This window comes from Carettochelys insculpta, chromosome 2, assembly GCF_033958435.1.
Source record: "Carettochelys insculpta isolate YL-2023 chromosome 2, ASM3395843v1, whole genome shotgun sequence".
NCBI classification, from domain to species: domain Eukaryota; kingdom Metazoa; phylum Chordata; order Testudines; family Carettochelyidae; genus Carettochelys; species Carettochelys insculpta.
The window spans coordinates 130961469-130977752 of record NC_134138.1 but is presented as its reverse complement, the minus strand read 5'-3'; the positions used below and the strand labels follow the sequence as shown (position 1 = coordinate 130977752).

At 39.2% G+C, this 16284-nt stretch overlaps 1 protein-coding gene across 1 annotated transcript in view; it reads left to right on the top strand.

Annotated features, from left to right (window-relative positions):
- Positions 1-16284, top strand: part of GMDS (GDP-mannose 4,6-dehydratase) — a 582288-nt gene that overhangs the window by 114754 nt on the left and 451250 nt on the right. Inside the window, exons 3-4 of the mRNA XM_074987762.1 lie at positions 3661-3748; positions 5094-5203. Of these exons, the coding sequence (XP_074843863.1) occupies positions 3661-3748; positions 5094-5203 (198 nt within the window). The remainder of the gene's footprint in view (positions 1-3660; positions 3749-5093; positions 5204-16284) is intronic.

Here is a 16284-nt window from a genome sequence, read left to right as displayed (position 1 = left end):
TTTCATGAACACATACAAAAAAGCCATAATTGGGAGCGGGGTAAGAACAGAGCCCCCCTACCCCAACACCTTTATCTCTGGGTGCAAGAGACTCTTGATCTGTTTTTTGTTGGAACTTCTTGAAGTTCTGTGTTGATTGCACTTAACACATCTCAGCAGTCAACTTTTGGCATTATAGCTATTCAGCTGACACACAACTATCCAGTTACATGGACTCCCTCCTTAAACCCTTTGCCACCAACACTCCCAGCTATCTCTGAGATACCACTGAGTTCCTGAGGAAAGTACAAAACATCACAAAAGTTCCTGACCACACCTGGATGTAGAGGCTCTGTACACTAATATTCCACACGAAGACTGACTTACAAGCGATCAGGAATACCATCTCTGATGTCAACAAGCCAATCTGGTGTCTGACCTCTAACTTTGTTCTCCCCCACAATTATTTCTGATTTGGAGACAATTTATGCCTCCAGATTAGTGGAACTGCTGTGGGCACCCACATGGCCCCACAATATGCTAATATATTTACGGCTGACCTGGAACAACGATTCTCAGCGGCCATTCCCTACTACCCCTCCTCTACATAAGATACATTGACATCTGTATGATTTGGACCCATTGTATAGAGACTCTAGAAGAATTCCACAGAGACTTTAACAATCTGCACTCCACCATCAACTTAATGCCTCGATTATTCCACATGAGAGAGACATTTCCTGGACACTACAGTACAAATCCAGGATGGTGTGATGGGTACCACACTGTACCGGAAACCCACTGATCTCTATATTTACCTACGCCCTTCTAGCTTCCGTCCTGCACACGTAACTAGATCCATTGTTTACAGTCAAGCCCTTAGGTACAATCGCATTTGCTCTGATCCTGCTGACAGAGACCGAAAACTACAAGATCTCTACCAAATATTCATAAAGCTGAATTACCCTCCAGGAGAAATAAAATAAAAAAAATAAAAATAACCCAAATCGACAGGGCCAGGCGAATACCCAGAGACCAGCTACTCCAAGATCGGCCCAAAAAAGTCAAGAACAGAACACCAGTGGTCATCACCTACAGCCCCCAACTCCAAACCATTGCAATGCATTATTAAAGACCTACAACGTATCCTTAATCAGGATGCCACACTCCAGAAGGCCCTAGGTCACAGGCCTGCTTTTTCCTACAGACAACCTCCCAACCTTATGAGGATTCTCACCGACAGCCAATCTATACCGCAGGAACACCAGTCCTGGGACTTTTCCTTGCAACAAAGCCCACTGCCAGCTTTGTCCACATAATCTCTTCTGGAAATCCCATCACTGGACCTAAGCAAGTTATTCACAGAATCACGGACACATTCTCATGTTCCTCAACTAACATCATATATGCCATCATGTGCCAACAATGCCCAGATGCTTTGTATATTGAACAGACTTCAAACTCTCTTAGACAAAGAGTTAATGGGCACAAAATAGACATAAAAACGCTCCTGATCCACAAACCTGTTAGCCAGCATTTTAATGGAGTGGGCCATTCTGTGAATGACTTAGAGTTTGCGTGTTACTGAAGAGGAATTTTCACAACACTCTTCAAAGAGAGGCTGCTGAACTCTTTTATATTCAAATTTGACACATTAACACGTGCTTTGAACCGAGATCGGAATTTTCTGAGTCACTATAGGGGCTCGTTTGCATACTTGGCCTAATCTAATTCTTGGCTCCCCCCACTTCTGCCCCTCTACTCTCTCTGATTTGCTCACCTTGATAATTTTTTTTCTGATTTTTGTCTTCCTTGATTACTGTCTGTGGTTCTCGGTACCTTAAATATTGAGTCTGTTCTGGTATGGCTATGGTCTGAAGAAGTGGGTCTGTCCCACAAAAGCTCACCTAATAAATTATTTTGTTAGTCTTTAAAGTGCTATTTGACTGCTTTTTTTATTCTGCAAATACAGTCTTTCATCAAGCTTTGAGCTGGCAGTGCTTGACTACTGGTCTATGGTTTGTGTAAACATGAACTTCAATGTAGCTGAATTCAGATTCTGATAATGAAGAGATGACATCAATCAGGAGTTGACATCAAAATGTTCTGCTTCCCAGAAAATTGTAGAGCTTTTCTGTTTACTGAGACAAAAACTGAAAAGTCTTCTGCTGGTAGAAAGTAAAGGTGATTGCTGTGTAGACAAACAAAACATGTCGAGTTAGCAAACAGGAAATTTTCAGCATTTTGTACAAACACTACATAGGCATAGTGACATTATGCATTTTACTAAAATCGTACTGCTTACAAAAAGAACTTCAGACAAGTTCTTGAAAAAAGACAGCAGAATGCGAATTCTTAGCAAGAAATTTTTTTTGAGTACTACACAAATGTGTGATGCAATGGAAACAATAAAACTCAATGGTCCAGTTTTTGGAGACCTTTCTCTTGGTCTTTATACCTGCAAACACCATATTTCTATATCAATTTTTTCAGGCTGACTAAAAATTGAGCAAATTTAGGCTGTACTGGCAAATCAATGTCTTTTGGGCATGAAAAGACCCTAAAGGGTCTGTTTCCAAAATTTCATTTATGAATTCAAGTAGATTAAAACACTTTTGAAACACTGGATTGCTAGGTTATACAACCCAGTTCTTAGGGTGTATAGGTGTCAGTTTTTCAGAACAGAACAAAATGAGACTACTGAAGGTATAACTAGCCCTTGCCATCGAGAAGCTTTGTTCAGGTGGTTCAGTGCTCTGGACCACAAGTTGATCTGTGTGTGGGAGATGACAGGAGAAGAGAGATGGCCCAACACAAGCAAGCAAGTTGCCTCAAATTGTGATGGGGAAACTTCACAAATAACTGAAACAAGTCAGGTGTATAAAGCTGAAGCTTCCACATGCTCAAGAAGCACTTGTTGAACTGCCTCACAAACTGTGCCACCATTGTGGAGCAATCTTTATGTAAAGAGCCAGTCAGATCAGTTTTCGAACAATTTTGCTAGTGTGTTTAAACACAAACTGGCTTTTCTGTAATGTCAGGCAGACCTGTTCTTGTTCCAGCTAATGACTTTTTTTCAGACATACATATCATGGCCTATTCAGGGAAGTTATCTTTCTCCATTTAAACGTGCGTTACCCTGTTTTCTCCTCTACCTCAGAACATTGAGTCAGGAATTTGGAGCAAGATGCTGTTCTGTTTCTGCATTTTGAACATACCAGGGTCTTGAGTAATTGACAGAATTTATCAAATGTCTGCACAATGTAATTGTGATGTGCACTGGAATTAATGGGAGGATATTACCTATTTAGGCTATCTGAACAATGAAGGCAGCACCAGGGGCCTCAAAACCAAGTACTCTGTGCTAAGATATTGACAAATTTAGGCTTTTAAATGCTACAAGCTTTTTGCCTTCAATTTAGGAGCAAGGGTCAATGGTATCAGGTGCAAGATTGTCCACTTTTCTGTTTTGGTTACGAATGGGCTGAATAAAGCTAGAGCTATCTTACAAATTCTCTTTATTACCCAATTATTTATTTTAAAAATCCAAATTAAAGCTTGCTGAAAGTATGTGATCATTTTACCACAGAGTTCCAAAAAAGTGGTTTTTAAATTATATGTCAAGATATCACAAAAATCCTATTTCTTTTTTCTATCCTTCTGTTCCCATTTAAATTACAGGTGCATGGAATTGTTCGCCGATCTAGTTCATTCAACACTGGACGGATTGAGCATCTCTACAAGAATCCACAGGCTCACATTGAAGGAAGTAAGGTTTTGTCTAGACAGTCATCTTTCATTCTACATACCTTGAGATTGTTCATAATGTCTTCTATCAGTGATGTAATAATTGTTTTTAAAGCATACTAGCCTATAGTCACTGCAAATGTCTCTTTCCATTGGAGAGTTGAGATCTGTTCCAAGATTGTTCATCAGCTAGCTATTCTTGTCTGTCTTCCTAGTAGAAGTTCTATCATAGTAAGAAATGGAAGCAGTATTCAGATCAAAATTTGACTTGAAAATTTATACTTCTGATTTGGCTGGAAAAAATGCCCAGATGTTTAAAGTAATCCTTTGAGACAGGGCTAGGGAGGCATCTTATGCTCAGTACAAGTTTTGATTATGGGGTTTTCTCACACCAACATGATCAGTAAAGGTGTATAAGTAAATGGCTAATGCTACTAAAAACTATATGAGATTGCCAGACTCTGAAAAGCTCTCTGTGTGAAACAGCACTAGAGTAAAACATATTTTGAGGGTAGTTGTCTTTAATTAATAAAATGGAAGACTACTTTGTATGAAATACTATAGCTTAGAACATTTTACTTTTTTCTTGCGTTTGGGGCTCTTTTTAAAAAGGCATTCCAGCTCTGCATTGTAATTTGGTTATAGTAGCTGACAAAAATATAGTAAAATTTGAACACCTATTCAAAGTTACACACTTGATCAAGGTTAATAGAGTAAGAGAACTGAAGTTGGTGCATTGGAATAAGTTCTTTTATCTGAATATTTTGTGAGAATAGACAACGGTTCGGTCTGAAAAAGCATGCTGCAGGCAGATTTTGCTCTTTCACTTTTTCAATTCCTCTTTTTAATGACTATTTAAAGTTGTTGAGGAAAAAGTGAGACATGTCAAGAGTTGGGCTTTCAAAACAAGGATCTAAATTCACTAGTTGCTTTTGAAAACTTAGTTATCGAAGTTTTAATGGTGACTGCTAAACTCTGAATTTGATTTTGATTTTAAAAAGTCATTCAGAATATTAAATGTTCTCCCTAAGTGTTTTAAACCCAGACTAAGTAGTTTTGTGTTAATAGATGAGAATAAGAGAAGCTGGCCAGTTGAGTTTAAATATCCTCACTGAAAAAAATTCAGTAGGTAAAGCAAGTATCGTAAAGGTTGTCAATTTAATATAAGGTGGTGTTAACAACTTGTGTAATTATTATTAATCTTTTTGTTTTTAATTTAAAAGATATATAATCAATTTCTTACCTGACCTGTGTGTATTTTTAAATTGAAAATTTAGTATACGACAATAACTAAGAACACTGTAGTGTTTGGAGAAATAACATATATTACTTTTGTTAATCTAACTGTATATTCTTGAAATCTGAAGACATGAAGCTGCACTACGGGGATCTCACAGACAGTACTTGCCTGGTGAAGATCATCAATGAAGTGAAACCCACTGAAATCTACAACTTAGGAGCTCAGAGTCATGTCAAAGTAAGTGACTTCAGCAACCGAGAATTTGGAATGGCTAGTGATTGTGTGCTCTGTGTTTCTATTCATAATTGTAATCCACTGAGCAGCTAGCACTTCCACAATTGTTAGTTTTGATGTGAGCACTGCTTTTAAATCAAGTTAATAGAACTTGCTATGGTGCTGAATACAGTTCCAGTTTTCGTATTGAATGTAAAATTAAACCTCAAGTGGCCTTGTGACGTTAAATTGGCATTGCCAACATTGTCCCCAATTTCTGAGGCTTAATCTTTTCACCATTTGAAATAACATTGGGTTCAAAATGTCCCGAAAGGAAACCCTAATAGAAGACTTGCACACTGTTGGTTTGTGTCTTAACCAAAACACTTTGCAAGTAATATTTTATTTTTAGCTTATATATGTGATGACTTGCGTGAACCTCACTAAAAATTTCCAAATAGCTGAGTGGTGTTCTCAGTAGTGATCTGAAGCATGTGAGTTGAAAAGCTTAATTTCCTATTATGCCTCACCCCAAGCCTCTCACCAGGCGTCTTTTGGATAGCCCTTCCTCCCTGTCCACCAGTACTCTGCCCTTTGATTTGCTGGTTTCCAGTGGCACTTTATTTTTAGGGTGGGGGGGAATTGCAACTGTTTGGTCTCCTCACTGCTTGCCGCTGGGATCACACCTGGAGTTACCAGTTCTCCTGGACCAGACACCACTGCCACAAATGGTGTCCAGTCTTTCTGGTCAGAGAGCTGGTAACTTAACAGCTGGAGGAGGGCGCAGAGCCCCCAGGTTGTCACAGCCCCAGGGCGCAGCAGCCTGGATCCTGGCAATGGCGGATTACAGAGTCCACAGGTTTCTGAAAAGCGTCGGGGCTGGTGGGACCCAGAAGCGGGTCGTTTGGAACCTGGGACATGGAGTTGGGGGATCTGTCCTGGGGCCCAGGCAAGCTGGGTAGAAAACCTGGAGAGTTCTGCAGGACCACCCACCCCTGCCTACACTCCATGCCTATGATGGCTTCTGTTTTGGAATGCTTTGGAGTGACCCTTCACTATTTTATCTTTATTTCCCTGGTATTTGCAAATTTTAGTATGGGGATTCTCACACTGGGAATTGTGAGCCCTCATGGGCCGAAAGATGGTTTGATGGGGATTATGCACAGTGAGCTCTGGGGTGTGCACAACACTGACCTTCACTGAAATAAATTATCCCCCACAATTTGTGTGTGCGTGTGTGTGTGGTGGGTACACTCAGAGGCTTGCTGTGTGAAAAGAGACACCAATACTAAGTTTTTGAAAATCACTTTTAGTGAGTATGAGTTGCATCTGTTATTGCAACTCATTTGTTAAATGTAAGTGCGTGCCATAACAAAACATTTACAGTGTCATAGTGTCACAAAGTCTTTTTCTGAATGGAATAGACTGACTTTGTTTAATCCTTTACTTATGCAGAAGAGAATACCTAGAAATGAGCATTTCAAGGTCACTGTTGTCCCTGGTGATCTTTCCCAAAAGAAAAAATTAACCTTTTCTCTCCTTGACACACTTTTCTCTTTTCTCTTTTGAAATCCTGGATACATTACTAACCTTCAGGTATTAATTGACAGAACACCGCCTTGAACAGAATCCAAAATAACCATTAGTTTCACAGCCTCTTCTTTAAATAAAATCAGTTAATCCTTGATGTAGAAATGTTGATTTTTTTTTTCTGACAATACTGAGCAGAATGGTTCAAATTCATTTTATACCCAGTTTTATTGATCTTCCTTCATTTGCAGTTTGTATATGTTCATGAAAAGTAACTTCTCCACTTTTTTGTAATTCCAAGCAGCTGTGTATCCCTATCAGTGAAAGGTTCTGCTTCTGCTAGTTTTGAGATAGACAGTGCCCTTTCAAAGAATGGGAGGTGTAAATTGAGTTAGTGCCATATAATTTTTCTGAAGGTGAAATGCAAAATTGTTAAAACTGTCAGAGGGTTGAATTTACAGCTAGAGATGCATTAGTAATTTTACCTTGAAATACTAATCTGCTGTGAGTTCAGGAAAGTGATGTGAGTAACACTGTGAATTTTCTGTTTTGTGACATGGGCAGCTGCCTAATGCCTATGTTACATTGAGAAAATAGAAATAAAAACTGCACCTTTATTGTAGTTACAGAATTCTCTTTAAGTAATCAAATATAGTTGCATTTACCATGGGAAATCATTCGTATTTGCTTCTTTAGTTCTGCCTGATAAATTAGGATCCACAGGCTATTCTTAACTGTAGGGTAGCAAAATTGTGATTAGGAAACAATGGTGGATCAGGTACTTTCTGTCTCCCTCGTCTAAGGCCAGGAGTGAGTGTAGGGAGCTAAGGGTATGTCTACACTTATCAAGGGATTGACGCTGCAGCGACTGATCCCTGGGTCGGTGTAGCAGGTCAGGTGAATGTGACAAATGGACCGCCGATCACACTGACTCAGTACTCCACAGGAACAAGAAATGTGAGGGAAGTTGAAATACAAGTTTCTCCCATTTGACTCCCTGCAGTGGAGACCCCATGGCACCTCGATCTAAGGTACGTTAACTCCATTTTCTGCATTCATCTTGCTGGAGTTGCATAAATTAGGCCCTGTTTTGACTTGCCCTAATTTCTGTCAAACTCTTACGTCGAAGGCTGCGTCTACACTATGAGATAAAATCGAACTTAGATCAGTTAGCTTGATTTTTAGCATGTGACTGTCTTCACTGCAAAGGCAATTAGCTCGATTTTTGGGTGCACTAATCTCAAGATTACAAAATCGCAGTTATCTGATCAAGCTCGAATTCAGAAGTTCGATTAAAGGCCAATGTGGAAGCACCACGTATTAAACTTGAATTTATTAGCCTCCAGAGGTGTCCCATATGTAACACGTCATGCCCATCACAGTGCTTTGCTCTGACTGCTGCTCTCCAGTAACAGGAAGAGTGTAAATTTCCAAGCCGAAGCAGTGAGCCTTTTAGCTGTGGGCTTATGTTAGTATGAGAGCCTGTGAAATGGCTTCTTTCTTTCCATGCTGTAAGAGGTGTGAGTGCACCTACCCATTCAAATAGCCCCTGTGGGGAGTTCGTGGCTCTGTCTGTACGCTTGATGATTTTTTTTCTGCACTGCCTGGTGCTAGCCCCTGCCTTGCCATACCACGTGTCAATAAGCCTGTGATGGGGGTCGTGCTTGCATACCACGCCAAGAAACTTCTTCTCAGTGGTTTACATTTTTGTGTGAACCCCCTTCCCTACCCCACAGGTACCACACCGTCTGGGTGTTTCCCACACTCAGCCATATCACATGGTAGTCGCCATCTCAGTAAAAGAATGTGTCTGCTGTTCGGTGCTGACCATGCTGCCAGTCACGTGTTTAGGGCTTCAAGGGCGGGAAAGATATTCTGGGCTTTGCCGCCGCCATGGGGAAGTCTCCCCACACCGGTCAAAATACTGGGGGATTTGCTGCCACCATGGGGAAGGACCACCACAACTGGCCCTCCCCGCCCCCAACTACCGAGCACGCCCACTGCTTCGCCCATACCCTGCTTCACTGCTGCTGGGGAAAAATTTCCCTTGTCGGCCAAGCGGCTTGCTGCTGATGTTGAAGGATCTCTTCAACTGGTCTTACACCGAACCACCCCCACCTTGGCCCTTACTTGGGCTTGCTGTTGCTGGGAGAAAGTCTACCCTAGCGGCTAAGGGGCTTGCTGCTGCCAGGGGAAGGAACTACTCCACTGACTCCCCCCACCCTTTCACTCATAGGCTTGCTGATGCTGGAGGAGACCAAAAATTTTTTCCCCTGCACTTCTCTATTCTCTTTCTTCTAACTTTAAAGGAAAAAAAAAAAGTCCAGGACCCCGCATTAAGACTCTCCCCAACACCAATATAGTGTTTGGGGAAACCAAAAATTCTTTATTCTTTTCAATGTAGGAAATGTTCTGGACCCCTTCATTGTTTTCAGGGATCACATTCATGCAATGATGGGAGGTGGGATACTCAGTGGATGGCTAGTTGAGAATACAATCACTGCACCTATGTTGGCAATATAATGCATGAGGAAACCAAAAATTATTTCTTCTAATTTTGAAGTCTCTATATTATTTCCAGGGATCAACATATTTTCAGGGATTGGGAGGGGAATGAGGAAAATGCAATGAGTGAAGATGATGTCAAGACCAGTGAGTGTACCCAGCATGCTACAGGGATGAGCGAACTGTGAGAGGGCTTCCCACAAGGCATTACTGCAACAGTCGACTTTAGCCAATTTTCATGTGGCAGCAATGACTCAACTTTGTGGGGAGCACAGTGGAAGTGAGGATGGTCAAAATCAAGCTTATAAATTCCAGTATTAGAAAATCGATATAAATTCGATTGTCTCGTAGTGTAGGCGCAGCCTAAGCTAGACCAAGAAAGCCATGCCTTAAGACCACAACTAATGACTGATCTCATAAGTTATAAAAATGAAATAGAAACGTGTTAGATTTTTAAATGTTCACAATTAAAAAAAAAACTTTCGTGTTACCAAGCTAATTTGATGCTGGTTCATCAATGCCAAATATTTGAAGACAGCTGACACTGAGTAGCTGTTCCTTCATAATAAGTCTATGAAAAATGGTGACCATACTCATCAGTACATGAATTCAGAAGAGCTTTCTTTAATCGTAGCCTATCTAAATTAACACTTTTTTGTGTGGTGTTCTTTCAGAGAAAAAGTTCTAATCTTAGCTTACTTTGTATTCTGGTCACTTGGAATCAATGACGTCCACAGTGTTTTCTGCTGGTGTTTATGTTGGCCTGTGTATATGTAGAAGAAAGTTTTCTATCACTCTCACTTCCAGTTAGTTTTATGTGAGCCATGCTGAAAGTAAGGAAAATAAAATAATAGGAAGTTGGTCTGGTTTCCTACAGGAAACCAATGAAGATGAAATTGGTTCTTGGAATGAACCCACAGCAGTCTGGGAAATACTGACAGAAGACCATTTTTCTCAATCGTAAACAGTGAGATTGTGACTCATGGAGTAGGTCATTGGGAGGCTGCTTTGCTCTGATGTTGGAGAAAGTCACAGATGAATGACTGAAATTCTGCTAGTTAATAGAAACAGTAAACTTAATGTAATATCAGAGTAGGAACAAATTATCTAGTGTGTAATTTTGCCTGTTTTCATGCTGAATGGGGTATGTCACTTCCATTGAGGGTGTTCAGTAGCAGGAGCCCATTCACTCCAGAGCTGTTATGCTAGTAGTCTAATCTCAGATCCTCTCAGGTCTTTAAACACTGCTATATCATGAATTGTCATTTCTAACCATGCAGGGTTTTTTTTTTTTATTTGGGTAGAATCAGTAGGTGTAATTGGTTACTGTGTGTTGACTCCAAATGCCAAGCAGAGATTGTTTTATGTATGTATTTGATTAACTGAAGTGTGTTCTCCTAACTTCCTTCCTCCCCCCCCCGCAACACGTCCCATGTCTATGTTACCGCTTATATTGGCAAAATAGATGTTGCTGAGAGATTTCACCGGGATAAGTCTTTGCCAGCATAAGTGTTAGTGTGCACAGCAGTAGGTCAGTAGACAGTTACTCCTGCTGACGTAGCTACCTCCTCTCATTGGAGGTGGCTTAATTGTGTTGATGGGAGAGCTCTCACTTTAGCGTAGAGTGAGCTAGATCCAGACAACAGATCTGAGGATATATGTACACAGTGTAGCTTGTAGTGAGAAGGCTGTGTCGACATGACTCTGTTGCTAAAAGTCAGTGAGTGTGCCTGCTGTTTGTCAGCACTTCAGCCAACAAAATACTTCTACCCTCCAATGAGTGCATAGTGCTCCAGCTGACCAAGCAGCATTCATGCATTCACTTGCCACAGCAAATGTGGTCTTTCATGGGGGCTGCTGTATTAAGTACCCTGAACATCAACAAATTTTTTGCCGGGCAGATGCAAGTGATGCCACAGCCTTACAGTGGTGCTATTGCATCAGTACATCTGTACCACTCTAAGGGCTGTATTATAGACACCACCATGAACTCGTGTGTTTGAAAATACTGTATACTAATTACATTCAGATTTCCTTCAAATAGTCAAAATATAGTTTGAATTTGTTCAATGCCAGACACTTGGGTTAATTGAGGGGGTATTGTGTGTGTGTGTGTGTGTGTGTGTGTAAAACAGTGAACAACTTATCTATTTTAGGTAAACATAGTTATAAACAGTATTAATTGTGCTATGGAATCACAGTGCAATATTAATTGTAGGTATTTTACGGTTGCCAACTTAAATTAATCAGGGTGGTATGTAATCTGCTTATGATAGCAATGTTGAAATCCGAGGGCAGCATAACACTGCTACAGAGAAATGTGTCTTCAATAAACAGATTAAAGTCAAATTCAGATGTGGTACAGAGGGATGCAACTGTTTTGTTTGTAATGGAGTTTTTGTTTTTGTTTGTTTGTTTTTTGTCCAGTTCCGCTGAGTTTGAATGGAGCCCTTTTAGTGTACGTGCTGTTGTCAGAAGGAGGTGACCTGATTATGGGCTGTTGTCATTGATTTTTGGTGTTTGTTGCCAAATATGAAATGTTATGTAATATTTATAAATTATTGTAAAAAAAATTTGTAAACTATGTAAATGTAATATAACATTACAAATACTATAAAATATGCAAAATGTGAAAAATGGGTTGATGTATTGCAACCAGTGTGCCTAATGTTTGCAACACAGACACACTGGCAATGCACCAGTGGCCCTTGCATTAGATCTTATTTACACACAGACTAACTTTTTTAAACCTCCAGAGTACATGCCTATAACCAATGTTTGCTGAAACTTGTTTCTGCCTTTCAAGATAAATACAAATAGCCTATTATTTTGTTAAGCAATGCTGAAATCCTGAAGCTGACCAGTTTTGTGGGGTGTGGGTTTTTTTTTTTTTTTTAAAATGCAGTTGCTGAGAGAGTGGATCAGGGCTGAGTTTGTCACCCTTCGGCTATAATACCAAAATATTGACCAAATAATAATATGTATCACTTACAAAGCACTTTTCATTTAGAGAGCTCACAGTGCTTTGGGAAGCTTGTCTCTGTTTTGCAATGGGGAAAAGTGAGGTGGTAGGAAAGGTTGAACTATTAAGTGTGTGGAGATCACTGGTTTTCTGACTCTTTGGACTGTCCTCTCTCCATTAAATTGCATTGCCACTCAAATGCTCTAAGCAAGGAAGAATCAATGCAGTAGACCCCTGACTTGGGGGGGGTTGCATTGTTGCAACCCCTGCATAGGTCAAATTTCCACTCAACTCCGGGAGGCACCAGCCCTGGTCAATTTCCTGGCTACTGTGAGTGGAGGGGAGTCAGGGACCAGATGGCAGAGCTGGGAAACTGGCCAGGGCTGGTGCCCTCTACAGTTTTCCCACTCCCGTCAGGAGCAGCAGTTGCAATAGCTCAAGATGTGTGCAACTAGGTTGCTTGTACCTCAGGGGTTTACTGTATGTGACTAAACAAGATGAAAGCTTAAAACTCCAGTTGTCTTCTGATAGCAAATATTATCCTGTCTGCAACAGCATCTCTATTTTGTCTCATTTACTAATACAGTGTTAAATTTGAATATTTTGGTAAGTGTGAATGTTTACTTTGAATAGTCAGAATATAAAGGTAACCCCTAAAAGCATCTTGAGCTGACTGTTTTAGGCAGTAGAAAACTAATTCAGAGTACATTGAGGAATTTCAACATTATGGGCATGATTCTAAAGGAACGATTGAAACCAATTTTAAGATACATTGTTGTAAAGCTTGGGTAAATAAGAATAGAATGGGTTTGCTTTGTTACTTTAGCATAACATTTCAGTGGGTTTATTTCTACTCAGGTACTCTGTAGTTATAAAATGCTGATTGTGAATATAAGGTACCTTTTTTTTTGTAGTGGGCAGAATTTTTCACTCAATTTTTCAATGTTGTGCAAAATGGAGATGTAAATACATGCTTTGATTTCCTTTTTTTGTAAGTTGGGTTAATTTTTAATGCTTCGGTGCCTAAAAGCCAATATTAGGCACAATGAGTGGAAATACACATTTGGTTTGTAGGCACCTGCTGATGTCTACTCTTCATCAGTGTTGGAATTAGCACCGTCTGAGTAAATTTTAAAGTTAACAAACAATGAAACATAATTAACTATGCGAGCTCACAATATAAAGTAACATTGGGGCATGATTGTTTGGGGTGGGGGGAAGTAACATGCTACTAAGCTTAAATGCTTCCCATTTTAAAATTAGAGTATCAGAGGAATATAGATCTATAATACATAGGAAATATTTGCAAATTGGCTTATTTTTCTAAAAACCTGTAAGTTCTAGAATAAGATTTTTTTTTTAATAAATTCTACCAATAGTGGTGTGGGTCAGTAGGCAGCTGGATTAAATTACTTTTTAGTTCTTTATAACTAATCTTCTGGTTAAGGCCCTGATTCTGGAAACCACTTATATAAGGGTTTAGCTAGAAGCATGGGAGTAACCTCATTGAAGCAATAGGATTGATGATTGGTTCTAATACTCATCTGTTTTCTTAAATCAAGACAATTTTAAAAATACCTTCTGTACTGGGGATATATATATGTGTCTGTAAATTCAAGATGGCACTTTAGCCACTGGATTTTTTTCCCAAACACACACTAAATTAACAATTTTAATGCAATTACTTCTGTATTTAAAATTAAACATTGGGGGGAGGGGCAAGTGATTTGTAGGATTGGAATACTGGAGTTGAGACTTATTGGTGATGTTTATATAATTAGTACCTATTCAGACTTGGTCCTGGTCCTGGAATCCTTACTTACGTAGTCGTCCTCTGACTTGAGTTCAGTTTTGCTTGAGAAAGATTTGCAGGATAAACCCTTCATTAGCAAATTCCAATATGTCCTTCTGCACTATCAAAAATAACCAGAGCTATATGCTACTTAAGCTATAAATTACATATTATCCACTATACAAAAGTAATATGTTTCTGATCATTTGGTTGTACATTATTGTGCTTTGTATTTTATTAAGTTTCCGTATAATTAGCTATGAGCTTTTTCAGAAGCCCAAGTTGGTGGCTTATATATTTGGTGTTGTGAAAGCAGCAGTTTGACTATTGCTGTGGAACACTCACTGTAACAAAATCTAGTCCAGTTAATGAACAAGAATAATGGCACCTCTGTTAGGGGTAAGGGTACCGTACACGAGAGAGAAACAAAATCCAATAAATCTTAATTGTGTAGAATTTAAGAATTTCAGTTAGGTTTTATAGAATATTTTATGGTATCACAAACCGGATGTCAAGTTATCTTTCGAGTGTGCTGGGAGTTCATTTGATTGGCCAGAGTCCACTGATGTCTGCAGCAGTAGGAACCTGAATGTAGACTACTTTTGCTGTAGGGAACCTGTTCACTGGGATAGGATTCCATAGGTTTGGCTAGGGCACCATGATATGGGGCATAATGTGCTACATTGCTTTGCCAAGCCGCTGTGCTCAACAGCCATCTGTTAGCTAGTACTGCCTTTTCGTAGCGGTTTGTGCTACTAGTTTCCAGACCACAACTTCTTGAGGAATTGGGATGTGAGACATTTCATTGTTTAGGATCATCGCTTAACACGCTTTGGTATTCTCTGAAGAAAGATGCAGCATTGCTGCTTCAGGAGGAAAACTATCCTTGCCTTTTTAACCTCATCAGCCCCACCTTTCTGCATCAATGGCTGAATCTTTTTAAGTGCTGAGTACTCCAGTCGTGATCCAGCAAAGCATTTAAGCCTGTGCTTAATTGAAAGTATTTTTATTGATTATTTGGAGATTATTTTGATATTTAATTTTAAGCACAGGCTTAAATGCTTTGCTAGTTTGGGGTCCCAAGGCTGGGCTCTTGAAGGTCAGACCCTTTAATGCAGCTGAGGGCAGCATAGAGCTCTAGTGTTTCTTTTGAAAGCTTTAAGATGTGTCATTTTGCCTATGTCTCACTTTAAAACTCTCATTGAATTTCTGAGCAATCTAATTAAAATGCAAACCCATTTTAAAATTCCTTTATACTCACATATTTTACATAGGAGTGGAGGAGAGGAACACCCAGGATTTTCATACTGTTTAAACAACCTGTTTAAGTCTAGGAGGAATTGTAATTTTGATAAAAGGTGGTGCTGATTAGAATTTCTCTTGTAACTAGTAGACCACACAAAGATATGTTTTATTTGCATTTTATACCATCAGTCCAGCCATAATAGTTGCATGCATGGGCTAGCATAAACTAAATCTAAAACCCAAAATATTTCTAGTAACTCAAATGTAATTGTCACGTGGTTTGAACAGATTAATGTAATTGTTAGATGTGTGGTCTGCTAACACTGTAAATACATGTAAACAAATAATGGGATTATTCAAGGAGTTGCAAGTGTGAAGAGTGATTTTTTTTTTTTTATTTTCTTTAGCCAATGTTATACAAAATCTTTATTTTGTAATCTGAAACAAGTACTTTTCAGGCCATGCACACTGGGAGACAAATTGAGGAATTATTTTTACGGATCAAATCCTCTCTCACTCCCCCCAGCACCTCACTGTAATGATTTTCCTTGTTATGGACAAAATGCTTTGTGCGTGCGTGCATACTTTTGGATCCTTTTGATTTTAATTTGTATCGCACATTTATAATTTGTTAGGTTTTTACTTTTTCAGTCTCTGATCTTTTTCACGTCATTATTATGATGAACACTGAAGAGTTTTTTCGAAGTTATTTTAGGGTATCAGAAAGCAATTAGGCAAACAGTGAAGCCCTGATAATTTTATTGAATAATTATCAGAGTACAAAAAAAATGAAGCTCTGAAGGAAAACTTTTTTCCATATGGTTAAATTGTTAAATAGCAAAGATAAGTAATGAGATCAGCTAGCTGAGAAGATTATATACTGCATTGTCCGTTGGTTAGTTGTAATTTCAGCAATCTTTTTTGTTTTGTTTGCGAAGTACCTTATAAATGCTAATAAAGGACTTTAACTCCTCTTTGTACAATACAGTACATAAAAAGGACTACATGCTCTGATGGATGAAGAGGTTTTTATCCTTATATTGATGACTAATGACTGTTCTTAATCTCCTT